At 39.7% G+C, this 27928-nt stretch overlaps 1 protein-coding gene across 11 annotated transcripts in view; it reads left to right on the top strand.

Moving 5' to 3' along the window:
- Positions 1–27928, top strand: part of GTDC1 (glycosyltransferase like domain containing 1) — a 280090-nt gene that overhangs the window by 88528 nt on the left and 163634 nt on the right. Inside the window, exon 2 of one of the 11 annotated variants that reach the window (XM_042442214.1) lies at positions 13724–13760. The exons of the other annotated variants lie outside the window; for them this stretch is intronic. Within the exon in view, the coding sequence (XP_042298148.1) occupies positions 13724–13760 (37 nt within the window). The remainder of the gene's footprint in view (positions 1–13723; positions 13761–27928) is intronic. 11 annotated transcript variants of the gene reach the window in all.

Consider the following 27928-nt stretch of genomic DNA (forward strand, 5'->3'; position numbering starts at 1 on the left):
ATAATGAAGAGGTGATGGCACTATCTTTGTCATTGGCATTTCATTAAAGAGAAAATAATTTTGGGCACTTTTTATAGGTGTATGTGTAATAAAAATGTGGTACCAGTAATAAGTTGGAAGTTGAAAACTTCAAAGTCCCATTTATTTCTAGTTTTAAAATTATGTGAGTAGTATTTTCCTACTACAGACAGTATTTATTTTATTTAAGTATTAAAATCCTTATACCCTGCCCTGGCTATGTACAACTAAAATCAATCTATACAGTTAATAACAATTTAATATTGAAAATGATAAAAATAATTTAAGGAAACAATAGGACTTCCATGACCTGGTATTTGCTGGATCATTTCCCACTAATGCTACTAGTATACTAATAACTACTGCTATGCTACTGGTATAGTTGTAATAGTTGCAACTAGTTCATAATTACAACAACAAAAGGAACTATTACAACTAGTTGTAATTACAACTAGTTGTAATAGTTGCTTTCATTGTTGTAATGATGATTATAATAATAATGAATAAATGATATTTATTGTATTCATGGCATAAATTGCATCCACACTTCAGAAGTAATCTTGTTCGACAACACTTTAACTGCCCTGGCTCAATGCTATGGAGTTCTGGGAGTTTGTTGTGGTTCCAGAGGGGAGCTTTGCTTCGCTCTGGGGTGGCAGCAAACTACAGTTCCCAGAATTCTATAGCATTGAGCCAAGGCAGTTAAAGCAGTGTCAAACTGGATTACTTCTGCAGTGTGCATGCAGCCATAGTGACTTTACTGTGAACTTTTTGATGCAGAATTGTGTTTTAGACCAACACTTATGCACAAATACAAGGGGTCAGCATGGAAAGAAGAGATTATTAATAGGACACATGGGGTTATCTCCTGAAGACAGTCCCCACTTTTTTCTTCACAGCCTTACATGATAAGGCTGGTGGGGGAAGAATATTAGAAGTCATCAAGGAGTGCTTGCCAGGTGGATTTATCACAACATTTGAGAGGGGCATTTTGCTACAGAAAAGAAGACAAATATTATCATAGCCTGCGTTAACAGAAATAAACAGACTTCCCCTTTGGAGCAGCCTGCTGCCGCCCCTTTCAGCATGGAATTGGGGCTGCAGCAACTCGATTTGGCCTTTCCCCGATGCTAAAAGGAATGTCAAAATGCTGCTCCTTTGTGTGCTGGGGAAAAGGTGCCTTTGCTGCTGCATTGGCACTTTTTTTTTCTTTTTTAAAATTAAATTTATTAATACATTCTAAAACAAAACATGACAACAAACAGTACACCGAAACAACAATAAACAAAGACAATAACCCAGAAAAGGCCCTGAAAATTATATTCAGGAATCCTGAAAGACATCTTTTCATAAAAATTTAGCTAAAATTGGGGGATGTCTAGAGACTAAATCTTGCTGGATGTATTCAATAAATTGGTGCCAAACCTTAAGAAAAGTCAATCCAGAGTGTAAGCCTCTCGCTCTGTTATTATTTTCTGCCATTTTCTCCATTAACCACAAGTCCCAGAGTCTATTATTATTATTATTATTATTATTATTATTATCCTTTATTTATAAAGCGCTGTAAATTTACACAGCGCTGTACATACAATCTTTTAGTCAGATGGTTCTTTGCCCTCAGGCTTACAATCTAAAAAGACACAACACAAAAGGAGAAGTGAGTGGTGGTGGGGAATAGGATCAGGTCCAGCAGATCTTCTCCACCTCCGAGGCCTGGACCAAGGCAGATGGACTGGAGGAAGGGCTTGACTTCTTAATGGATGGTTAAAAGGAGGCTTCCTGGGTCAGAGAGGGGCTTGCCTCTGGGAACGCTAGTCTAGTCCACCATCCTGCAATATTCAACTTTCCAGTTTGCCAGTTCTTGGCTATCTCAAGCCTGGCAACAGCCAGAAGAAAACTAATACAGTACGTACTTTGTGCTGCAGGGCTTTATTTTCATTCATAAAAATGGAGAACAGGAGCAGGAGTGGTGATAATTGTATTCTTTGTTTAGTGATCTTGGAGATTAGTTGTAACATTTCTGTTCAGTAATCATACACTAAAGGACAAGCCAGCCACATATGTACAAAGTTTCCCCTACCTTCACAACCCCTCCAGCATTTTGGATTAGCATTGGTAAACATATGAGCCAATTTGACTGGGGTGGGGTACCATTGATGGACCAACTTGATAATATTCTCTTTAATGGCAATGGACCTAGTTTTAAATGGTAAATGAGTCCGTATATTTTCCCAGGTCTTACTATCAATTGAAAGGGAAAGTTCTGTTTCCCATCCTATCTTATGAAGCGTTGAGTTCCCAAGTGTTTCCTCTAACAGACAATTATATATGCATGCTATTTGGCCTTTAGAATATATACCCGGAGAGACACACATGTTTTCAAAAAAAGTAAGCGGGCAAGAATATTCCTGTATCTGAAGTAAGTAAGTAAGTAAGATTTATTCAGTCATTCACTAGTATACAAAATAACTTGATAAAATAAGAATTGCAAAATACAATTATTAATAATTGTTAAAAACAATTTCAGATACAAATTCAAGGTCACACATATCAATTTTCACCAACCGATTGGGAACGTATTTTACATACGATGTAACAAAATTTTGCTACACTGTGAACATCTGAAGTAGTTTCTTTAAGTATACTTGTATCTGTATTATTTGATACCAGTTCTGATGACCAGGGCCCAGAGCACAGGTTAATTGCTCTGTTGTGATAGTCCCATTGTGGAACAAATCCCTAACTGTATACAGGCCATAAACTTCCCAACCTTGAAAATGTGCATATTTTTCTGGGCTCTGGAAAAGAGGGTGAGTAAGAAAAGGCCATAAAGGGGAAGGGTAGGGGACCAAGAGATGCCTCCATTTCTTCCACAGAACCAAGGCAGTGAGCAAAAAAGGGTTATTACAAATTTTAGTGAATTTATATATAGGGGCAGTACATACCGGCCCTTTGCAACATCCTCGTCACGTGCTAGGGTTGCCTTGGAGTGCTCCGCCCACACGCCCCTCAACCCTAGCACGTGATGAGGGTGTAAAAATGGCGGCGCCCTGTATACATGGGCACCGCCATTGTTACACCACCGCCATGGCTTTAAAAGAACCTGCTTTCCTGCTTTTTGTGGGTTCTTTTTCCACCGGTGGGAAGCCGTGCAGTTTGGCATGTGCAGCATCCCTCCGGTGGGAAAACAGGCACTGGGAGGCCACCCTTTTTGGGTGGTCTGTACCGCGCCATAGATTCCGGGGGGGGGGGGGGGAACTGATCAATGGTAGCAGGGGATGCAGAGTTAACTTCAATGTCTACCCAATTGGCCAGGCTATTTCTGCTAATCAACTGGGTGATCTGACTTAGCTCAGAAGCTTCAAAGTAAAGATCAAATTTCGGAAGTGACAACCCTCCATATCCAGTTTTAGAATGCTTGACCGCTTTTGAGAAGTCTGGGTGTTTCCCATTAAAAACTAGATAGTCCACTAAGTTGTTCCAGCATTTAAAGTATGAGTTTGGTGGCCTCAAGGGAATCATTTGAAAAAGAAACAATAGTTTTGGCAGAATGAAAGATTTAACTAAAGCAACATTGCCCAAAAGGGAGAAATGAAGTGACCTCCAATGGGCCAGTTTTGATTTAATCCACTTAGTGATTGGATTATAATTGCGAGGAATAAGTTGAAAGATATCTCTTGTGATGATGACCCCTAGATACTTTAAACCTGAGGGGTTGATTTATATGTGCGTTAATCCCTTCCAAGAGTGCTGGGTTTCAAGAGTTGCATTGAGACAGAGCATCCTAGATTTTTGATAATTTATTTGGAACCCAAAGAACCTGCCAAACTGTTTCAATACTTTATTAATCTCCTTGAAAGAATCAGGTAAGTTTTTAATGTAAAGCATCATGTCATCTGCGTAAAGCCCAATTTTGTGCATAGTTTTATTGATTTCTATTCCTTCTATCTTGTTGTTGTCTCTGATCAATGTTGCAAGAGGTTCCAACGGTATTCCAAAGAGGAGCAGGGATAAGAGACAACCTTGCTTAGTGCCTCTTTGCAAGGTCATGGGTGCTGAATCCTCCTTATTTACATATATTATCACTCGAGATCCCCAATACAGGTCTTTAAGCAAATTCACAAAGGGAATCCCGAAGTTAGATTCCCCAAGCAAGGCAAAAAGATAGGGCCATTCAACCATATCAAATGCTTTAAGGGCATCAAGTGAGACAAATGCCAGCTGTGTACCTTCCCTTGAGGCATAATGTATAATGTTTAATGTTCTCCTGATGGCATCTGACAGTTTACGTCCAGGCATAAACCCAGTTTGGTTCAGATGGATATAGTCAGTGATGAAACCATTCAATCTGGCAGCTAAAATAGAACAGAGCAATGTGGTATCTTGATTAATTAGTGCAATTGGTCGAAAGGATTGGGCAAGCGGTGACAGTTTATTAGTTTTAGGGATCAGTACAATTCTAGAAATTTTCCAACTATTTGGCACTTTCCCCTTCAACAAAATCTCAGTTAGTAACGCTACTAAATATGGACTAAAGCAGTCTTTAAGGAGTTTATAAAATTCCCCTGTAAAGCCATCCAGGCCCAGAGAGTTCCCCAGCCGGATCCATTTGAGGGCATTATCTAATTCTTCGGTAGTGATGGATTTGTTAAGGGCGGCAGTATGATATTCTGTGAATTTTTTTTAATATTTAGGAACTTAACAAATTGGATATTTTCATGATCTCCTGATTGATCAGAATAGTACAATTTAACATTGAAATTACGGAATTCCTCTAAAGTTCTAAATTGATTATTATAAATGTTACCCTCTGAGGACCGAATGCATGGAGTCAACCTCCTCTCTGCCCTTTTGTTTTGTTTTGTTTTTACTATTCTTGCATTAATTTAGAATTCTTGTTATCGAATTCATAGAACCTGGCTTTTGTATGAAATATTCTGAATGTGATAGGAATCAATCTCTCTGCATTGGCATTTTTGGATTTTTGAATATTGTTGTTGTGTGTCTTCAAGTCAAGTTGAGAATCCCATACCTTCCTTTTAATGTGAACTCCTGTCTCCAAATTTAGCATTAGTTCTGCTATTCATGGGCTGATATATCCAAGAGAAAGAGAGAGAGAGAGAGAGAGAGAGAGAAGGGAAGAGAAAAAAGGTAAGTAAGAAAAAAAGAAGGAAAAAGAAAAGGAAGGAAGGAAGGAAGGAAGAATATAACAAAATAATAGCTTTGTTTCCTATCTAATTTGGTCTTCCAGTTTTTTATGATATGTGAGTGGCATGGAAGGCCAAAACTTGTAGACAGGGTGATTACAAGTTTTCACATGTCAAATATTGCACAGGAGGTGGTCTCCTGATTGAACACCCCCCCCAACATATTTTGCTGTATTACAAAAGGGAACCAGGGTGGAATTTTTTGAGCCTTTATGGCATACGTTTCATATGAACTCAGAAACTAAGGTGTAGATTATGCATTTTTGGTGCCCAGTTTCACCCTTCAGTACAATAGAGGGGGAATACTTTTGTAAGGCCAAGAATTAGATATATTGACCTTCCAAAAAGATGAACCTGGATATCAAATGTTGCAGGAATTTGTTCTAAGAAATATTTGCTTGTGTATTGGTGGAATGGCTTCCCAGATTAGCACTGGGCTCTTTTGTGTATCATACGTATGAGGCATGTTTCACAATTAAGGAGAAAACAGGACTGTTGTGTAAGCCTTGTTCCTGGCATCACAGTACTTCTTACTCTGACTCTTTGTCTCCATGAGTTGGACATGGATGTCTGAATAGGACTTGCATCTTATACAGTTGGATTCTAAATGATGTGGACTCTAAACACCAGTCCTTGTGGATATTGGAGAAGATAGTGCTGGGGCAGCATGAGTTTTAGGGGAATCAACAGTACTGCCCCATTTCCCTTTCTAAGCTGGGAATTCTCTGTACATATATAAAATGTGAAGTGTGTGTGTGTGTGTGTGTGTGTGTATGTAGGGGTCATACTTGTCTTGCTTTATTGCCCTGTGTTTTTCCTCCATGCAATAGGAATGAAACCAGCATAAAAGTCACTTTGCCTGACTTTCCTTCTGCTTTGTCCGACTGTCTACATTTAGAAAGAAGAATACAGGAGGAGGAGGAGGAAGCAATTTCTAAAATACGTAGTCTTCTGCCATCTATGGCACTGTGGAACTAATGATAATCATAATAACAACAACAACAATAATAATGAGGATTAACATTTGCTGAGATTAATTAAATCATAATTTGCCATCAGAATAATATGGGATTTTCAGGTGATGGGAGAGAAATGCCAGGGCATTAAATGCATTCTGAAAAGTCCTTAAACTAAATTCCTGAACTTTTGTTGGGTCTGAATGAGCGAACTGTAACAAGTGAAACATACAGATAATGCCAAGTGCCCCCCCCCTCCCCCCACTAAGAGAAAGAGGAGTGTTATGGGTTAGAGTAATGCTGAAAAATAGATGCCGCAGTTTCTTTTAATATACAGTCATGTGTCTTGATTATTTTGAAAATAAGCTGAACCTATGAATAATACAGAAATAAAATAAATACAAGACACTTTAAGAGGATAAACTATACTAATTAAAAATCATAAATGTAGAAATACTGAATTATAACATGCAATTTCATTACACTTCAGCGCTAGCAATGTAAATACCAGTATATATAAAATGAGGCACACACATAATACATTGCAAGCAAAACAAAACACTTTCCCAGATTCTTTAAAAAGCTAAAATGGAGGAAGCAAATATACCAGATTCAGACTTCCTCCACAAAGGTTTCATTTTTCTTTTAAGACCTGTTTTACAAATCAGTAAAACCTTTATGCATCAATTATGACCATAAATCCATAAGAGCATTCATGTTATACTACTAACAGCAGTTAAAAAAAACAAAACAAATTTCAATATTATTTTGTTTTTGTTTATCAGCTAGCAGTGCCTATACACATTTACCCATAGTTCTTAGTACCTTTGTATTATGAACCTTGGTGTGCCACGTGTCAGGTGGCCCTCATTAATACACAGTCATCTCTCTGTGTTAGATAATATAATATTGATGCTGATATATGCCAGTTAGACACTGTTCAGGGATCTACTGAGTGGGTGTTATTAGTTGATATCTCTGCATTCAGAAATAATTATGACAAGAAAGAAAACCCAGGAAAATTACCTTGGATAATGCAATAAAATATGAGTGTATTTGGGGTATATAAAGGTAAAGGTTTCCCCTTTGACATGATTGTCTTGTCATGTCTGACTAGAGGGGGCAGTGGTCATCCCCATTACTAAAATGAAGAACCAGCATTGTAAAAGATGACTTCGTGGTCATGTGGCCAGCACATCTTCTCACCAAAGTTATACATATTTATCTACTTGCACTTATAGATGCTTTTGAACTGCTAGGTTTGCAGAAGCTGGGACTAGTGACAGGAGCTCGCCCCATCATGCAGCACTTGGACTTTGAACTGCTGGTTTGTTGATCTTGCAATCATCAGAATCAGCATCTTAACCACTAAGCCCCCACACCCCTTGTTTGGGTGTATATGGGCAAATATTTTCCAAGTGATCATTTTAGGAATATGCCTTTGATCCCTTAGCAAGATTCCAAGGAGATTTTTAGGTTTGAGGTGTATTTTGATGCAGACTTCCTCGGTTACAGACATGGTGATAGTGTGTGAGCAATGTAGTGTCATTACCTCCAACTAATTAAGGTTAGGGATAACAAGGAAACAATAAACCCATGTTTCAAATGTAACATTACTAAGAGTGAAGTTAATGTATTGCTGTTATGAGTATTTGTTTTTAATTACTGTATGTCCAAACATTAGAAGCCAGTGCGATATAGTGTTTTCAGTTTTGGGCTAGGACTCTGGGAGACTAGGGTTCAAATGGCCACTCCACTGTGGAAGCCCATTGGGTGACATCAGGCAAATCAGTTTTTATCAGCAAAAGACAAAGGCAATGGCAAACCTCCGCTGAGCAAATCTTGCCAAGGAAACCCTGTGATAGAGTCACTATACATCTGCTTGAAAGCAACAATAGCAACATGTCCAAAAGTTACTTCCCAACCTCATGTTAAAGAGGCAGTTTGAAAGGAATTTGGTTTACAAAGGTTTTCCTCTGTATTCCTGTCAACACTTAGGGCTTCTTCTCTCAGAATGGAAAATACTTGAAAAGTAATATGCAGCACAACAGGTTTTGGCAGTGAGTCATAGCAGTGGGGTTAGTTTTCAGACACTGTATTGAGTAATGGTGATTTTTTAAAAATAAATAAAATAAAATAATTTTTAAAAAGTAACTTTCCAAGCTGGGAATTTGGTTCAGTGCCTGTAATGCAGGAATGTAGACGCCACACAACCAGTTTGCATAGGAAGAATGATATCATTGCTGTGCCCTGGATCAAGACTATGTTAATAATGATTCTTCCCATGTTATCCTAACATCCTTCTTGATGTCTGAATTTCTGAATTAGTGGAGCAGCAAGGGGTGGAGCCATGGGGATGGGGAGAGACATCAAACAAACTGCTCCTGTTACATAACAATCAGACTTCTGTATTTTCCTGCCAGATGGCAAGGGGATTCTACACACATTTGTGCACCTTATTATGAATCCAGAAGTAGAAAAAAAATAATTGCTGCTTGGCATGAGCATGCTGACAAGACAGCTAACCAGCTTTCTAAGTAGGTACATGAACGATCACTATGTTAAGGTTTTGTCTGATGTCAACAATCCATTTTAATCAACTGCTTTATCATTTTCATTTCAATCACAGCTTGCTTGTGATTTGTTCTAGTCAGGACCAGTCCTTTCCCTCAATTTAATTTAGAATAATTGGGACAAAGTTTTCTAAGTTTCATGTTACTTTTTTAAAAATCACATGTGCACACTGAACAAGTGCAAGAACAAAACCTTTAAGGGGAAGTGTGTAGTGGAGGTGACATGGGGGGAAAATGTAAAGAAAACTTGTCATTTTTTAAGTGAAGAGCTACCATCTGCCATCGCTTTTATTAGAGGCAAAGATTATTAATGCAAAATGAATGTTTAAGATCATATTTATGTTTTTTTTTAAAAAAAAACTTCAGGTAGCGTATCTTGTTATGTCCCCCCTTACCACATTTTCCTGTTGAAAAAGAAACATACTCATAACCTAAACATTGGTCTGAATTACTGAATTTATAGATTTTTTAAAAGACAGATACATCCAGGAATTGGCTTGTGTTGTAGCATTGTTGAGTGTGTGGTGCATTGGTGGTCAACTGGTACTTCTTCTGACAGGTAATAGTACTGGTTCAAAGCTTTCAACACATGACAGCAGTTCTGTTGATGTACTACTCTTTCTACTAATAAATCATCTCATTGACAGAGCTGGCTAAGATGATCTCAGGGATAGTATTAATATCATGGGGAATTCTGACATACATTTTCAGTCCACCCCCAAATGCATTACTAAGGGGAATGGCTGACTAGATGCTTATGAACACCCTAAAACAGAACATAAATCTAATAGCCTCCTTCAGCAGTTTTGGTTATCCTGATTTGGACCAGCATATATTTCTGGACTGCTTTAAAAGTCTATCCAAGTATAAAACATTGTACAGTGGTACCTCGGGATACGAATTACCCAGGTTACGAAATTTTCGGGATACGAAAAAATCCCATAGGGAATTATTGTTTCGGGTTACGAATGTTTTTTCGGGTTACGAAAAAAATCGGCGCTATTTTAAAGGGAACCGCGGCTTTTTTTCCATTAGCGCCTATGGCATTTCGGCTTACGAAGGCTTTTCGGGTTACGAAAGCGGCCGCGGAACGAATTAAATTCGTAACCCGAGGCACCACTGTAGTAATCTGAATTAAGTCATGGATATTAGTATGCATCCAGAAATGGTTGTAGCTATACGTATCAAGAAATGGGTGTAGGTAGTTTATTGGTCTTCATTGATAAAAGGTTGAGGTTATTTCTCTTGGCATTTATGGATACCAGAATATTGTGTGGTGCTGCATCCTGTTCCCATGGAGGCAAAAGAGATACCTGTGTGAAGCCCACAAGAAGGACGTTAGTACAATTTTGTCCTTCCTCCACCAACACCTTGTATTAGAGGTATGGTGCTTCCTATAATGAAGGCAACATATTACTTTCATGACTGGAAAATATTGAAGGCCTTATCCAACATGAATTTGTATCATCTCCTTTTAAAACAATCCATCATGGTTGTGATCACTCTGTCTTGTAGTAGCAAATTCCATTGTTGAACTATGTGCTGTATGGCGATTTCCTCTTGCTTGTTCTGAGTGTCTCACCATTCATCTTTACTGTTCATTGTTTGACCCTGCATTCTGTCAACATGAGAGTAGGAAAAAAGCTGAGCTGCCATAATCAATTCTCTAGTGTTCAAAGGATGATAGGATGACATTTTCGTCTTCCCTCCATGTATCCTGTCACTGTGCTTCTCCTGTTGAGAAGAAGTGAGAATTTGAACAATGTATATGGATTTATATGAATATGTTGCTTGTGGTACAATTGTAAAATTTCAGGAAAATTTGAAACTGAGGGGCTGGAGGGGGAGTTTTTAAAAAACTTCCCTTAAAATATCCCCCCCCCCCATTGAAAAATGCAGTATTAGTATCCTTCACAGATCATTACTTCAAGAATGTAAAATGTGTTGTGTGTAACTTAAGTTGCCATAAAATTATCATGTTTGGTATATTGAAAGTACCGCTTACTAAGGAAATAATTTCCAATTGAAATTACATTTTCATTTTTTTAAAATGTAACTAAGAATTCCTGAACTGTAAGGAATTCTGTAAAATCTGACCATTAGGGATTTTTTTTTTTTTTGCTTCATTTTGTTTATGAGAATGGAACTGGATTCTGTTTTGTTCCCCATATTATTCAACATCTACATGAAACTGCTGGGAGAGGTCATGCAGAGTTTTGGGGTGTGGTGTCACCAGTATGTGGATGACACTCAACTCCATCTCTCCTTTCCATCCAATTCCAAGGAATGTATCTCTATACTGATTGTCTGCTGTCAGTAATGGACTAGATGAGGACAAACCAATTGAAACTTAATCCAGATAAGACAGAGATGATCCTGGTCAGTCATGAGGCAGATCAGAGAATGGGGACTTTGCCTGTGCTGATTGGGGCTACACTCCCCCTAAAATCTCAGGTTCACATCTTGGATGTCCTCCTGGACTCTACTCTGAGCCAGGATGTTCAGGTTTCAGTGGTGACCAGAAGTGCATTCGCATAGTTAAAATTAGTTTGCCAGATGCACCTATTTCTTGAGATGTCAGATCTGGCTACCATGACACATGCCTTAATTACATTTCGTTTGGACTACAGTAAACACACTTTATGGGGAACTGCCTTTCTAAACTATTTGGAAACTTCAGCGGATTCAAAACACCGTAGCTAGAAAGCTGACTGGGGCCAGTTATAAGGAACAACTTTGCTGGCTACCAGTTTGTTTCCGGGCACAATTCAAAGTGCTGGTCATTACAGTACCTATAAAGCCCGATATGGGTTAGTTAGGTCCAGACTATTTGAGAGACCGTATCTCCCCATACGAACCTTCCAGGACCCTAAGATCTTCAGGAGGAGGTTTTCTTTCTTTCCCACCACCATCTCAGGCTTGCTTGGTGAGGTCATGGGAGAGAGCCTTCTTGGTGGCTGCTCCCAACCTCTGGAATGCCCTCCAATAGGACACCAGGCTGGCCCCCTTTCTGCTTTCCTTCCACCAGCAGGCAAATTTTAAAAATTCAATCAGGCTTTTCATATATAATCATATCAGGGAGGCTTTATATATGGTGTGTGCTGTATGTTTATGTCATTTTTACTGTTTTTATCTAGTTGATTTTAATTGTTTTAAAATATTTATTGTAAAATTTTTAAAACAATTTTATCTGTGAGTTGCCTTGGGTCCCTTTCTGGGAGAAAGACAGTATAGCAACAATCAACCAGTAAAAAGCGAAGAATGGAACAAGGAAAATTATTTTGTCCTCCATAGTGTCAAGCTGGCAAAAGTTCTGAAGTAGGGAAGAAAGAATATTTGAAAACAGCTGACAAATAATTGATTTTTTTCTTTAGTGTTGACAAATCCTGATGAGAGTCTTGGGACTTATTCTGCCCAAAATTCACATGTGGTTTGTGCGGAAAACAACATTTGATGAATGGGAAACAGCATTTTCTACATGGAAAATAGTATTTCAACACAGAAATATTAATTGCTGCACAGAAAATGCTGTCTCCTGTGCATGGGAAAGCTGTAATTGAGGATTTATTCAGCATAAAATTTGCACATGGTTGATGTGCATAGAAAAAATAATTTTCTGTGTAGAAAACAGCATCCAGTTGAGAGAGAGTGTGATTGGTCCAGGGGGCCAACTGTTGAGTTTCATGGCTCAGTGGGGCTTGATCCTGGATCTCCCAAGTCCCATTCCTACATTTTAGCCACTATGCCATAACAATTCCGGCTATGTTGATGGCTATTAGCCATGACATCTGTATAGAAACTCCTCTGAGAAAAATTTAGCGTTGAATATCAGGCATTAGAAGGAAACAAATGTAGAAGATGGCTATTGCTTTCATGCTGGCCTATGAACTTTTCTAAGGCACTAAGCAGTATGGGTTTTGAATAAAGGTAGGTCTGACCTAACTAAAACTTTGCTTGTTTATAACTGTCAAATTCAAGATGAAATACTAAGACAATATGATAAGCTGTAGCCAACATTAAGAATCAATCTTTATTATTTTTGAAAAGAAATTTCTCATCATTGTTGACCCATTTCCAAATCAAATCAAGGGAATTCTTCTGTCAGTAATGCCTGCTTTCTTATCTGGTCACCATGTAGGCAGTACAGTACCTTGGCAGTACAGCAGCACTAACCTCAATGGTCTTTAAATTTCACTGTAGGTTTTACTTACTTACAGAGATGGCTTTTGAGATCATGTCATTATATCAGTCTTTGTTAGTTGACCTGCCAATTTGATGGGACTGAGTGATTTGTATGATTGAGTCATTAAAGGGCTACTTCTCAATTAATAGGTTACTGCTGCTTGGGTGGTACTTGAAAGCATCTTCCATGTGACAGGAATAGCACAGTGCTAACCATCATAAACATTACTCATAGGTCTCTCAGTTTGCATGGTGACTTTCCTGCCAATAGCCATGAATCTGTTAAATAATGAAGAAAAAATTGACCAATGTGTTTGACAAAGTAGGGTTTATCTATGTATTTTGTTAGACAGCCATTTGTTATCAGATTGAAATTTAAAAAGAAAATGGAGTGAAAGTTTTACAAATGTGCGTGTACATGGTTTGCAAGGAGGAATACCTTTATTTCTTTGGAAATGTTTTTAGATAAATGTTCAGCTAAGTATTCTTGTTTGCTTTAAAATTTAGGAAGCTGAAGTGAACAGAATATGGAGCTTTTGTTTGTACATACGTATGACAGTGGAACACATTCCCTCGTAGGGTGGAGAAGTCTCCTTCTTTGGAGGCCTTTAAACAGAGGCTGGATGGCCATCAGTCAGGGGTGCTTTGATTGTGTGTTCTGGCATGGCAGGGGGTTGGACTGGATGGCCCTTGTGGTCTCTTCCAGCTCTGATTCTGTTATTCTATATGCATTTGTTTGCAAAAAATGGAACTTCATTATTTATCTTCATTCCTTTTTGTCTTCCAGAAGCTATTGAAGATCTAGAAATTTTGAAGCTGATGTGGTATGAATATGTAACACTACTCTGAGATATTGGTTGGGCGTTAAACTCTTGATCTGCATTTAAAGCCCCAAATAGCCACAAGACCTTTCTATCTTAATTTGTATACAACAATATATGTATTTCTTATTTTTAAAGAACAAGCAAATGAGACCTAAGCTCTATATCTAAAGTTTGCCTCAGGTCTTAGTATCATGTTAGATATTTCAACAAAATAATCAATGTTCTGACTGTATACCTCAGTGCTGTCTTAGCGTGTTGGTGGCTTTTACAGCCATCAGGGTTTTTCGCATATAGCTCCATCAGTTAAAATAATGGCTTTTCTCCCTGTGTAAAAGTGTAATAAGCATACCGTTTGTCTTTTAAAATACAATTGTCACATTTTAAGGGGTAAATATATTTTGAGTATTTGCCCTTAAGGTCTGTAAGAGGCTGGAATCTGTTAGAAAATAAGACCTTTTATCCATGTGAACAGTTACCTGAGGGGTACTATAAAATGTAATGCATTGTGTGTATGTATTTTTTTTAAGCTGTAAGAGCTATTAAAGGCATACACTTCAAGTTCTGCTATAACATTTAACCCTTTCATATCCATGCTTGTGTGCACACAGATCTTGGTGTCTTATAGGGCCAAAGTTCTGAAAGTTGCTTCTTTAGAAGCTTCTCATTGTTTGGTGTTTTGAACATTTAAGTACCTTTTTCCTCTGTTGCAATGTGTGATGGTCTCTGCTGCTTTTCAGAACCCTGCGGACAAAAGAATGAGATGCACATGATTTCCAAGTTTGCCTTTCTCTTTAGAGAATGATGCTGCTTGTATGGGCCACATCCTGCTTTGGAGGCTATGGAATTGAATCCATATAGGCCTTCTACCTTTCACCATCAAGGGGCAGGGAGAAGGGCAGGGTTTATTTCAGCAGGCAGGTATGTGTGGCCTTCCTATATGATGTTGGATTGCAGTTCCCATGGATGTTAGACATCATGGCAAATGATGAGAGAGCATGGGAACAGCCATTCAACATCTGGATGTCTATCCCTGCTGTATATTCCTGCAACCCATCCCTGAAATGTGATCAATCTTTTCCCATGCTGATGGAAGCTTTGGAGATCTTTGTGGGTATAGGTGGTGTCTCTTTGGCTGTCTTTGAGACCCTTAGATTTAAAGTAACAATGAATAGATTATTAAATACATTTCTAGCACAGATTCTTCTATGTCATCCATAGAAGCAAAGTTAGAAACAGGAATCCTCTCATAGAGACTCCTTAGAGATGGCAGTATTCTACTTTTCAGTTTGAAGACTTACATCTAGACTTTCTAATTAATTGTTATTAGTGTTTAGCCCAGGTATAAGTACAGATTGCAGAACTCTGTGATAGAACGATTAGAGTATTGCTCAATGACAGGTTCAGACTCATACTTAATCATGACAATGGGACTTCAGGTGACTGGGGACATTGGGGGCTGTCCCTAATTGTGGAATGGCTACGTGCATGTGATACCATTGAGGACAATGGGGGCTTGCCGCCACAGATGCTTAAATCCACACATGGCAAGTCTGCAGATACCAAAATCCCATTGTATGTGCCATTTCAGTTTAAATCTTGTCAGGTGCTTGAATGTTATATGGAAACTTGTTGCTGCTCTTGTTCATACTAGCCAGGGAGGTGAATTGATACCCTTAGAATACCCTGCATGACATTGTAGCATAATACTTGATTATTCTGGATTGATTTTCCAAGGGCTACAGATGGAATCTAGCGACCCTGCATCTATACAGGTTGAGTATCCCTTATCTGGAAATCTGAGCTACTCCAGAATTCAAAATTGACCATGTGGATGGCCGAGGTAGTGAAAGTGTAGCTTGTTGCTACAAACTACAGCTTCCAGAATTCCATAGCATCGAGCATTGAGCCAAGGCACTTAAAGTGGTGTCAAACAGGATTGTATCTACAGTGCAGATGCAACCCTAGTTGACTCTGCCAGCCAGAGTCAATTTCTGACTTATTTCTGAACTGCCTCATGCTGATTATCTACTAGACTCTTCCAAGTATGGACTCTCTCTAGCTTTAGCTCCACCTCTTCTTTTCCTGTTGAGAGATCTGCCTGTCATCTGATGACTGTAATTTTTTGAGCTGTGTTCAATTTTACATAAAATCTTTGTGCTTTAGTCCATGCTAGGTCCTGATTCTGATACTGCCAGTAGTGTGCTTAGTAGTGTATTGATCGGCATTATGTACTTGTATTGATCTATATTATGAGTGTATGGATAATACTTTGGCAAGAGAATCATAGAATCATAGAGTTGGAAGAGACCGCAAGGGTACCTGTATTCTTGTGATAAAATCACAGACCTAACATTGAAGGCTGTGTGTGTGCACATGTGTGTGTGTGTGTGTGTGAGAGAGAGAGAGAGATACTTTGATTTCTAAGAATTTATCTCCCATCTTCTCATTTTCCTTGGTTAGTCATGTGCTAATTTTGAGGGTCCTTATGAGTTGTTCATGAGAGACAGGAAGGGAGCTGCCCAAACCATTGAATATGAGTTTTTCTGTGTATATTTATAGGATAATCTCATAATTCGTATTGGGGAACCCTCGTGCTTATTGTTCTTGAGGATCTTAACATGTGTGTTGAGGTTGCCTTGCCTGAATATACAAAGGACTTAATAGCTCCCAAAACAATCATGGGGCTGCCTTAGCACCAGTACACTACATTTGGCATTTGAATTGAAAAGGTGATCAAGATGGGAGAGATTGCTTTTTTCACCTCTTGTTGAGGTCTTATGCTTCTAATACCTCATCCTCTCTCTAAACGAAACATAAGTTGCAGCATAAATTTATTTTATGTTCTACATTCTTGTCTTCAGAGTATGAAGATGTCCACATATAATTTTAAAACTCTGATTTAAAAAATATATATGTGGAAAGAACCCTAGCCTGATCTTCTTTTCTAATTTTAAGGATTTGAACAATTTTGCCTGCTAGTGCATTTTTGGTCTGTGGAATTGTGCTGATCATAGAAACAAGATTAAAGGATATGGTCAGTTGCACCTGTCTCATTAAAAAGAACAAAATGTTGTTAAGAGTCTTATAATGATGGAAAAAGTAACCTTTTTACCTGACCCTACCATTATGGTTGTGTCCATTCATTTTTGTCCCATATCTAAACAGAGTGGCTTAAAATCCAGTTGTTAGTTCCAATTATTATTATATTATTATTATTCATTTATATCCCACCTTTATCTCAGTAATTGGACTCAAGGCAGCTAACATTTTAAAACAATACAGATTAAAACCATTAGAAAAGATAAATGAAAGCATAAAATACAGTGCACCCTCCCCTTACATGGGAATCCGTTCCGGATCCCTCCATGTAAAGGAAAATCAGTGCATGCTGAAGCCCCATAGGAACTAATGGGGCTTTGTGTTCATGGTGCGCGGCTGCGCAGCAGCACATGCGCAATGGACGCACACCCCATCAGTTCTTCCAGGGCGCGCAACAGGCTCTTCTGGCACGGCTTTCAGAATATGCTGAAAGCTGCGTATGGTGCACCTGCGTAAAACATGGGCCCACTGTATACAGTTGGTCCACCCCAACTGTGGATTTGCCTTCTGCTGATATGATCATCTGCGGCTGGCCCAAATGGCAGCATGATCATCTGCGGCTGGCCCAAATGGATATGTCCATGCAGCTGTGCCACCACTAAAACCAACATCTGTAGAGGGTCCAGAAGGGAACCCCTGCGAATACAAAGGGCAGACCATACGATTGAACAATCATATCTTAAGACTGTTAAAAATACTAAAATGCATTAAAAACAATAATAAAAAACTATTTGTAGATCCTTGAAAAACTTCAAAACCAGCACCACACAGAATTAAAGGTCCAAATTCAGTGGTTTGAAAAGGCCTGCCAGCACAGAAATATTTTAACTTGCCACCAGAAGGAAAGCAAGGATGGGGCCAGCCTGGCCTCTCTGAGGAGGGAGTTCCAGAACCTGGGAGCAGCCACCAAGAAGGCCCTTTGCCTTGTTCCCACCAAGCAAACATGAGAAGGAGGTGGAACAGAGAGAAAGGCCTCTCCAGATGATCTTAAAGCCCCAGTGGGTTCATGCAGGGAGATACAGTCCTTGAAATAGCCTGGATCCAAGCTGTGTAGGGCTTTATAGGCCTAAATCTGCATGGGTTGTGCCTGGAAACTGACTACTGGAACTGTTGCAGCAAGGGAGTTGTGTGCTTCTTGTACCCAGTCTCAGTTAACCTGGCTACAGCTATTTGGGCCAACTGAAGCTTCTGAATACTAAAGTAGAATTAGGAACTTAATAACTCAGTACTTATGTTGACTCCATTCATTCAGTGTATCTACTGTGACTGGGACAAACAACCTTATTATAATGTTTAATACATTAAATATTAATATTAAATATTAATGTATTATATTTACTACATGTAATACATTAAATATAAAATTTAATATATGTAACACAAACAGTAACTCGGAGATTTTTATTTCCATATTTGTATGATATCTTTATATTCTGCTCAGTGTGTGTGCACACTATTGTGCCATAATGATTAAATTATGGTCTTTCTCTCTGTGAGTGAGTGTGTGTGAGAGAGGTTGAATATACAAAACCCTTCAAGTATTTCCTAAGATGTGCAATCCATTTGCTGTTTGTTTCTTGCCTGTCTTTATGAGCTGCAGATTATTCTTACTTTTTTCCCCCTCCTTTGCTATTTTATATTCCCATCGTTTTGGGGGGGGGGACACAAAAACAAACTCATTTCATATACATTTGGCCACAGCTGTGCATTTTAGATGTCTCCATTGAACTGTCCACTTATGATAGTGAAGCCTAAGGCTGTATTCACCCATCTGGCTCAGGGAGGTGAAGAATCAGGTCTGGCTGTGTTCTATATGAGTGAGGAATTCAGCCTTGGGGAAGGGCAGGAAGGCCACTTCTCCAGTTTGCTGCCAGAAGAAACTGCTTTGTTAGTAAGGCAGATCACATTTGTGTTCAAGTTTATGTAGGTATGAGGATGAGGTCAGGCTTCTGCTCTCATGTAAGTTAACGGGGAATCAGCTGACTTGCTCATTCCCAGAACCCAAATGTTAAAAGACTCTTTGCCTTCCAGATCACTGCCCTAAAAGTCCCACATGTATCATATTGGCGGTCATTTTATACAGTGTATAGCAACTCATTTGCTATCCCACAATTTGTGTGTCTTCAATAATACAGGTGAGGATAAGAAACACTGTATTTTAATAGACAAACTGATTCTGTATGATGGAGTTTAAATGTTTACTATCTGATCATTAATATAGTAAATATATTTGGAATAGCTTTTAAAAATGATGATTACATTTCAGAATTGTGTAACTTAACAGTGCACTCCTATACATGTTGACTCAAAAATAAACCCATTGAGATTTACTACTAGGCACCTGTGGTTAAAATTGCAGTCTAAATTTACTAATCAGAGAGTAGTGTTGTATATATATGGTGGTTGTAAATGCTCTAAAAAAGGACAAGTTTCATTTTCATTTTTATTCATCTGTAATATAAATGAGCCAGAGTGGTGCATTGATTTGAGTGATGGACTGTGACTCTGGAGACCAGGGGTCAATTCCCAGTTTGGCCATGGAAACCCATTCGGTGACCTTGGGCCAGTCACATGTTCTCAGCCTCAGTGGAAGGCAATGGCAAATCTTTTCTGAATAAATCTTGCCAAGAAAACCTGGTGATATGTTTGCCTTAGGCTTAGGGTCACCATCAATTGGAAATGACTTGAAGACATACAGCAACAAATGTAAACAAATTAATTCAGATTCAAACAAAAACAAAGGAAAAAAGAAAGAAAAACCATGCATAAAATAATGCACACACACATAATTAAGCAAAGCTATATTAAGCTCTGACAAGTTTTCATAGAACAAGTTTTCTTTTTTGATAGGTTTTTTATTAGGTTTCCTGTTCACTGAGGCTACAGTTCTGCCTTTTAATCCTGCCACCTTCTGAAAACTTGGCCCTTTACTCAGGTGGATAGTTAGAGTAGCGGTTAGGGGCTGAAATTTGTGATCTCTCTCTCTCCTCCTTGCTTAGGTATACTTTCAGCTAACAGGTAAAAGAAGGGTCCATCCTTGTGACTATGTTTTCAGTTAGCAATGGCTTTGTATCTTGATCTGTGGTCTAAATTTCCTTGTATTTGGAGACAGTATCTCTAGCCATAGGAATTTGCTTAATATCCTCCCTGCAATCAGCTTAGATTTGTTAGAGATATATTAGGATCCTAAAATTTAGCATCATATTATTCACAAGATGCATTACTGCTGTCTGTTGGAAATGTCCTGCTAAGCAACAATGCCAGATTTGTTCTGGTTCATAAAGTTCCTCTTTTCTTTTCTCTTTTGAGAAATTTGTGGAGTATTTAAGTTTAAAAGTCTACGGTCCAAAATATAAATGTAAGTTCCAAAGGCACCCTTTTAAAGATGCTAAAAAACTTTCTTTATCTAAACTTTGTTACTAGACTAGCAGAAATACACAAGTTTGCACATGTTTCCCTCCCATTTGTTTCCCACCTTGCTGTCATCTCCCTCCCACACACCTAGGTGCACTTTGTTTCAGGTGTTGCTTCCCAGCTTCAAGCTATGGAAAAGACAAACAGACACACCTTGGTTAATATAAATACAGTGGACCCTTGTTATATTTGCTGAGGTTTGGTTCCAGGAACCCCCGTGAATTACAAAATCCGTGTTTGTTCAAGTCCCATTAAATACAATGGCATAGCAAAATGGTGTCCATTATATAAAATGGAAAAATCAAGGTTTGATACTTGAAATTTATACATGAAATTTATTCAAGTTGTGTATGCTTGAGTCCATGTATAAAAAAATATGTGTATAAGGAGGGCCAACTGTATAGTGGGCCCTCCACATTTGCTGAGGTTAGGGTCATATGACCCCTGTGAATGTGGAGAAACCACAAAGTAAAAAAACACTTTTTTAACCTGAGAGGACAGCTCTCTAGGAATCTCTAGGTCCTCCAGCACAACTCTGTGATCAACATCTGCTAGAAGTTAACCATATAATTACACTGGGGGACCTACAAATGAAGTGTTTTCTTTAGTTTTCTCTTGTAATCTCTAGGTCCTCCAGAGCAACTCTATGGCCAACTTCCAGCACAGTTCCACTGGAGGACCTAGGGATTCCTAGAGAAAACAGATTAATTAAATCTGCAAATAATCAAATCTGTAAAAGTCAAAGCCACAAATGTGGATGGCTAACTATTTAAATAGGATTGAAATCGAAAGGCTAAGATCTTGCATCCATGCTTGCCAGCGCTTGCAACCTATGAAAGGCAGCTTTCAAGTGCAGATGACCATTTTGTGGCTGGGGAAGGCTGCAAGACATGTGGCCTGTCTCTGTTCGGCTGACACCTGCAGCCAGGAGGAAACAGCATCTGTTCATCTCCTGGATCTCCATACAGTATTCTGGACACTGTCTGTATCCCGCAGTATCATCTTTAATCTGTATGTGGCAGGTGTCACTGACCTTTCTTAGAGGAAAAGCTAGAGGAAGTGCTGGGATTTTCATGTTTCCAAAGCACTTGTACACGCTATTGCTGCCTTCTGCAGCACCCCTGAACTCTCTCAATAGAGAAAGAGAAATGGGGAAGGAGGAGAAGAGAGAAGTGTGCACATGTGGAAACACAGTGGAATCCCTTTCAGCAGCAGTGGGATGGTTGTAGAAAAAAGCCAGTCAGAAAGAAAGAAAAAAAGGAGGGAAGGGTCAAGGAAAAAAAACACCAAGTTGCAAGAAAAGACACACAGACATACCACACACACACATTACCATGATATTGTAAGGGGTTTATAAAGGTGGGCATTTCTGTTTGGCATGAAATTGCCTATCTGTATAACTGGTTTTGCTTTCTGACCAACCACAGAAATTATTGTACAGTACTTGTTCAGTTCTGGGAGGATTCTACCCTGAACCCCCAATATTGGCTCATAACCTTGCTTCTGTGCTCTTCCTTCCCATGTCAGCCCCACGCTTTTGAATCAATGCCAGCAAAGGGGGGGGGGAACTGTGTAAGAAACACCTGGCACAGAACTTGGCATTTGCTGCTGTGGTGCCGAAAGAAACATGCTATATTGGCTCCAAAGCTATCTGGACTCAAATTCTTGAATGGGGAAAGATAAGATAGCGGGCCATTACTTGTGTCCACAAAGCCCAACTTCTGATTCCTCCACAGTTTAATAAAAAAAATGCTGCTCTCTCTTATATATTTCTAAATCAGTAATTAATAGATGTTACCTTAAAAGTTGGAGCAGGGCAGGATCAAATGAGGAGCCCCTATAATTTGAGCACTAAATGTCACAGTCAGTATGAAGGTGGTGGTAAGAAGAGGTGGGGAAAATATCAGAAAAGAACAAGTAACTGTTTGTATTTAAACTAATGATTAAACTGGAAATCTTGAAAAATATTATTTCTTTGTTCAGAACAAAAATTGAAACAGGTCTTGGAAGACTCCATGTTGCAGTGTTCTGTAGTGGTACCAGCAAATCCTGTGTTGGCAAATATGTATTTAGTGTATGATGTACATTTAGTTCAGTGAGGATCAGACATTATGTACTCTAACCACATCCAGTATGTGTCTGTCCTCTGACCATTATAATGTGATGAGTACATCCCACGACACACCAATGGAGTCTCATTTATAGTGTCTTGTGTTTAAGATTAGAGTCAAAGAGGTTCTAGTATTTAAATAATGCTTCTTATTGTTTGTAATTGACAATATTGAGGAAGTTAGTTTCTGGTTTATTTTCTGTGGTGGAAAATAAAAGATCATAGAGAAGCTTCTACGTGACCTACCCCTAAGCCAACATGTTAATGGTAGGATTTTACAGGGTTTAGATCAGAGAAGTCTTGAATCACAATTATGTACTAGATGGATGTTGGACTTTAAAAAAAGAAAGAAAAGAAGATAGCTCATTTGATTGATGATGTTTTTCTACAGTTCTGACATTTAAAATTGATTTCAGGGGGTGGTGGATTATTATAATAGTTCGTTGTTTTATTATGGCTAGCTAAAGAATACAGATGTTTTGTAGACATATTTTGCATCTAAAGGGAGGGGTAGATCCATTCTGTATTACACAGGCAATGTTCATGGCCTCCTTTACAAAAAATAAAATTAATGTTGTTTACTTCAAACCAGAATGATGACTTAGGTTTCCTTTGCCTTATGGTAGACCTGGATGTTAATAGCTACTGCAGAGCTCAGAGTGATGATGACATCTCTGTGTCTACCCTCTTCTTGCATGGTGCTGTGTCATGAAACAAGAGTGTGATGTAAGAGGTTTGGGTAATGTGATTCCTACAATGTGTAGTTCTTCATTAGAATCATAAAGTTGGAAAGGAGTTCAGAACGAACGTTGCCAAACTCCCTGTCAATGCGGGAAGTTCACTACTATAGAACCCCTGATAGTTGACCATCCAACTACTGCTTAAGGAAATGTATTGAAGGAGAGCCTATTAGCTTGTTAAAATGGTCTTTTCCATGTTAGGGCTGAAGGGTGGGGTATAAATACCGTAAATAATAAATAAATAAACACTTTGTACAGTTAGGAAATTCTTCTTTGTTCCATTCAAATTCTCACCTTTTTGTCATTTGTACTTTAGTTCAGATCTAACTCTCAAGCAAAGACAATTAATTAGTTTTGTGAAGAATTAGTAAACTCTGAGAAGAATATTTAATTATCATATAAATATATAAATATTGAGTGCATTGTGTAATATATTATTGTCTATGAAAGGCTGAAAAGGTTGTCATGCAGAACCTACAATTTGAAATATGCCCAAAGACAACATAGCAGTTCCTTACTATAGAATAAATTATTCCAGGTTCTAGTGGGGCTACAGTTATTTTTATAGATAAAGGTAAAGGTAGTCCCTTGACATGCATATCTAGTCGTAACTGACAGTAGGGGGCGGTGCTCATCTCCGTTTCTAAGCCGAAGAGCCAGTGTTGTCTGAAGACTCCTCTGGTGGTCATATGGCCAGCAGGCTGGCTGTACTGAACACTGTTATCTTCCCACCAAAGTGGTACCTATTTATTTACTTGCATTTACATGCTTTCGAACTGCTAGGTTGGCAGAAGCTGGGGCTAGTGATGGGAGCTCACCCCATCATATGGCACTCGGGCTTTGAATTGCCAACCTGCCAATCTTGCAGTCAACAGAGTCAGTTTCTTAACCACTTGAGCCACCGCATCCCATCTAGTTCTTTTTATAGAGGACAGTAAAATTTTCTAAAAAGGGGCAGGATGTGATAGGTCTATTAAATAATCTTCTTTTTCCTTCCATTGGAAAGGTGGTAGGGCATGTACTAAAATGTTAATAAGAAAATCTAGTAGAAGCACATAAAAAGGTGGGTCATCATGATCCTAAATCAATTCAGGCAGTTGGCAGAGATGTGCCTGAGGAAACAGAAGGTAGCAGCAGCAGCCTAACCCAAACTAAAAGGAGAAAAGAGAAAGAAGTGGAATGGAATCTGGCTGAAGAGGAAGACTCCAGACACAGTTCTGTAGGACCACATTGTCGGTTAAAGGTGGTTGGCTGGAGACTTCAGGAGAAGGGAATTAAGAGTTTCCATTGTTATAAAGATAATATTTCCACATGCAAAGCAGATGAGTTGAATAACAGAATACAGATATTTCAGTCCTTGACAGAGGGTGGTGAGGTTGATAATGTAAACAAAAATTCATAATATTATTACAGCAGAATAAATTGAAAGTACCTTGTTCAACTCTCTCCCAGGGCAGAAATTCACAACTAAAGTATCCCCGAAAAGGGGCTCTCTAATCTCTGTCTAAATACCCGTAATAAAGACAAGTCCACCGCTTACCAAGGCAGTCTTTTACACCAGAAACAGCTCATATACCATCTTTTTTGAAAGAAGTGATAGTTAGACCGCTCTTGAAAAAATCCTCCCTGGACCCTCTGGACATGAAAAATTATAGGCCTGTTTCCTATCTGTCATTTTTGAGCAAGGTGATCGAGAGGGCAGTTGCTCTTTGGCTCCAAGCGGTCTTGGATGAAGCCGATTTTCTTGATCCATTTCAAATGGGCTTCAGGACCGGGTATGGGGTGGAGACTGCCATGGTCACTTTAACTGATGACCTTCGTCTAGCTATCGACAGAGGGAGCGTGACCCTGTTGGTGTTGCTGGACCTCTCAGCGGCATTTGATACTGTAGATCACAATATCCTTTGGAACGCCTGAGAGAGTTGGGAATTGGAGGCACTGCATTGCAGTGGTTCCGCTCCTTCCTCTCAGGCAGGTTCCAGAGGGTGATGCTCGGGGACAGTTGCTCTTCAAAAACAGAGCTTAATTGTGGTGTCCCTCAAGGCACCATTCTGTCCCCGATGCTATTTAACATCTATATGAAGCCGCTGGGAGAAATCATACATAGACATGGAGCGGGGTGTTATCAGTATGCTGATGACACTCAAATATATTTCTCCATGTCCCAGTCATCAGCGACAACGACAGATGGCATCTCTCCTCTCAACCAGTGTCTTCAGGCAGTAATGGATTGGATGAGGGAAAACAAGCTCAAGTTGAATCCAGACAAAACGGAGGTACTTACGGTAGGGGCCCCCAAACCAGGGATTGGGCTGCATCCTCCAGTCCTAGAGGGGCTCACGCTCCCCTCAAAGGACTGTGTTCGCAGTCTGGAGGTGCTTCTTGACCCGTCGCTTCAGATGAGGAATCAGGTGAATGCAACGGTCAAGAGTGCCTGCTATCAGCTTCGGCTGATATGCCAGCTGCGCCCTTTCCTGGAACAGGGTGACCTCGAAACTGTAGTACATGCACTGGTAACCTCAAGACTTGATTTTTGCAATGCGCTCTACATGGGGCTAGCCATGTGCCTAGTCCGGAAACTCCAGTTGGTTTAGAATATGGCAGCCAGGTTGGTCACAGGAACAGCAAGGAGTGACCATATAACATCAATACTGAAGTCATTCCACTGGCTGCCTATCAGTTTCCGGGCACAGTACAAGGTGTTGGTTATCACCTTTAAAGCCCTACATGGCTTGGGCCCAACCTATCTAAGGGATCGCCTGCTTCCATACAATCCGCCCCGTACCCTCAGGTCCTCTGGGAGGAATTTATTACAGCCCTTAAAGACCAGGTTGACAGCAACCTCCCAGAGGACATTCTCTGCAGCCGCTCCCAACTTATGGAATGGCCTGCCGGACGAGATCCGTCAAATCACCAATCTAGAGAGCTTTAAAAAGGCCATTAAGATGGATCTCTTCTGGCAGGCCTTCCCGGAATAAAATCCTCAGCCACAAATAAGACTTCTCATCTAGTGAACTCTGCCCATGATGATTTTATTTAGCTTAGCTGGTTTATTATGTAGTTTTAATCTTACCCTGTTTAATCTTGTTTTAAGGGGGGCATTATGTATATATGGAGGTATTTTAACCTGTTGTAAGCCGCCTTGATTGCCTGGCAAAAAGCGGGATAGAAATAAAAAAATTATTTTATTATTTATTATTAACACCAGAAAATTCCTTTAAATGTTTAGTCAAAATGTTCTTTCTTGTAATTTGAATCAATTTATTTTTTTTCTGGTGCAGGAGAGAACAAGCTTGTTATGTCTTCCACATGTCAGCCCTTAAAATATTAAAAAATGACTATCATAACCCCTGGGAGCCAGCATGGCATAGTGGTTGGAGCACTGGATTAGGACTCTAGAGACCAGGGTTCAAATACCCTCTAAGCCATAAAAACACACCTTGGGCAAGTCGCACACTCTTAGCTTCGAAAAGCCCTGTGATAAGTTTGCCTTAGAGGAACAGCTAGTCAGAAACACCTTAAAGGCATACAACAACAATAATCCTATCTCCTCTTAATCTTCTCTAGGCTAAACATACTCAGTTATCTCAATTGTTCCTCAAAATAATTGGGTCTTTGTCGTGGTCTCAATGCTTTCCCACAATTGGGTCTGTGCCTGCACAGAGCCCAACATCCACAGAGTGTTCCATACCTAGTAGCTTTGGCAGGAACCCCACCCCTTCTGGCTCATTCTCTTACCTTCATGCCAAAATTACTCTCCCCTCAGTTCCTTTTCGTCCATCATTAAGTACCTATTGCAGATTGCTTCTTTGGCTAGTAGCTTTATTTTCTATTCTCTTTCCTCTATTATTTCTGTTTTAAAAATTGGTGTTCTTATTTTATCCCTTCTATTCCCCCCCCCTACTTTTGGCTGTTTGTGATCAAAAACCCCTCTCCTGTACTTGGCCTCAAAAGCACTTTTAAAAAATTGTACTTTGTGTTCAGGGAAGATCTCTATCTCCATTGGCCATTCCCAGTGCCCTTTCTGCCTAGGAGTGGGTCATTTGGTGTGTTCCTACTGCATCTGCAGAGACTTTACACCACAGGGGCTCTGGAACCAACTGTCCTATCTTAAACTCCATCTCCTTGAAGGTTGCCCATATTGTTGCTCAAAACTGTCCTTTGTATGTGGCTTCTGCTTCCATCCGTATAGGCCCTTATCACCCGGAGCCTTATCGTCGGCAAAAGGTTCCTGGAGTGTTTCTGAGGCACGAAGGTGGGATAGCTGGTTGCGCTTCTGTCATGCCCAACCACGAGGAGAACGATGGGGATGTGGAGGAGGACTCAGCTCCTCAGGTGCAGGAGGAACCTGAGGCTGTGCCAGGCCCCAGTTCTGCCCTGCCAGGTCCCAGCTCTGCTCTCCCATCCCCAGTTGATTTGGCTCAGCTAGACCCTAGCTCTGTGGGATCTCCTCCAGTGGAGCCTGGGGCTCAGCAGCCCAGCCTTGCCCCAGTAGAAGTGCCAGACTTGGGAGATATAGAGCAGCAGAGCTTTGAGGTTCCTACCTTTAGCCAAAAGAGATCAGAAAGGGCGTGCCTTCGGTGTTCCAAGAGGCTTGCTGAGAAACGCTCATTAGGCAATCAGCAGCTGTGATAAGGGAGCTAGATATAAGACATCTGGCAGATGCTGAGCTCTCTTGCCAAAGACTATTAGTTCTCATTAGTGAATGCTGCTTGATCTGACTCTTGGCTTCCTAGACCTTTGACTGCCTTTGAATCCTTGACCTCGGACCGGACACTTTGACCAACCCTCTGGTATTCTTGACC

This window comes from Sceloporus undulatus, chromosome 1, assembly GCF_019175285.1.
Source record: "Sceloporus undulatus isolate JIND9_A2432 ecotype Alabama chromosome 1, SceUnd_v1.1, whole genome shotgun sequence".
Taxonomy (NCBI): domain Eukaryota; kingdom Metazoa; phylum Chordata; class Lepidosauria; order Squamata; family Phrynosomatidae; genus Sceloporus; species Sceloporus undulatus.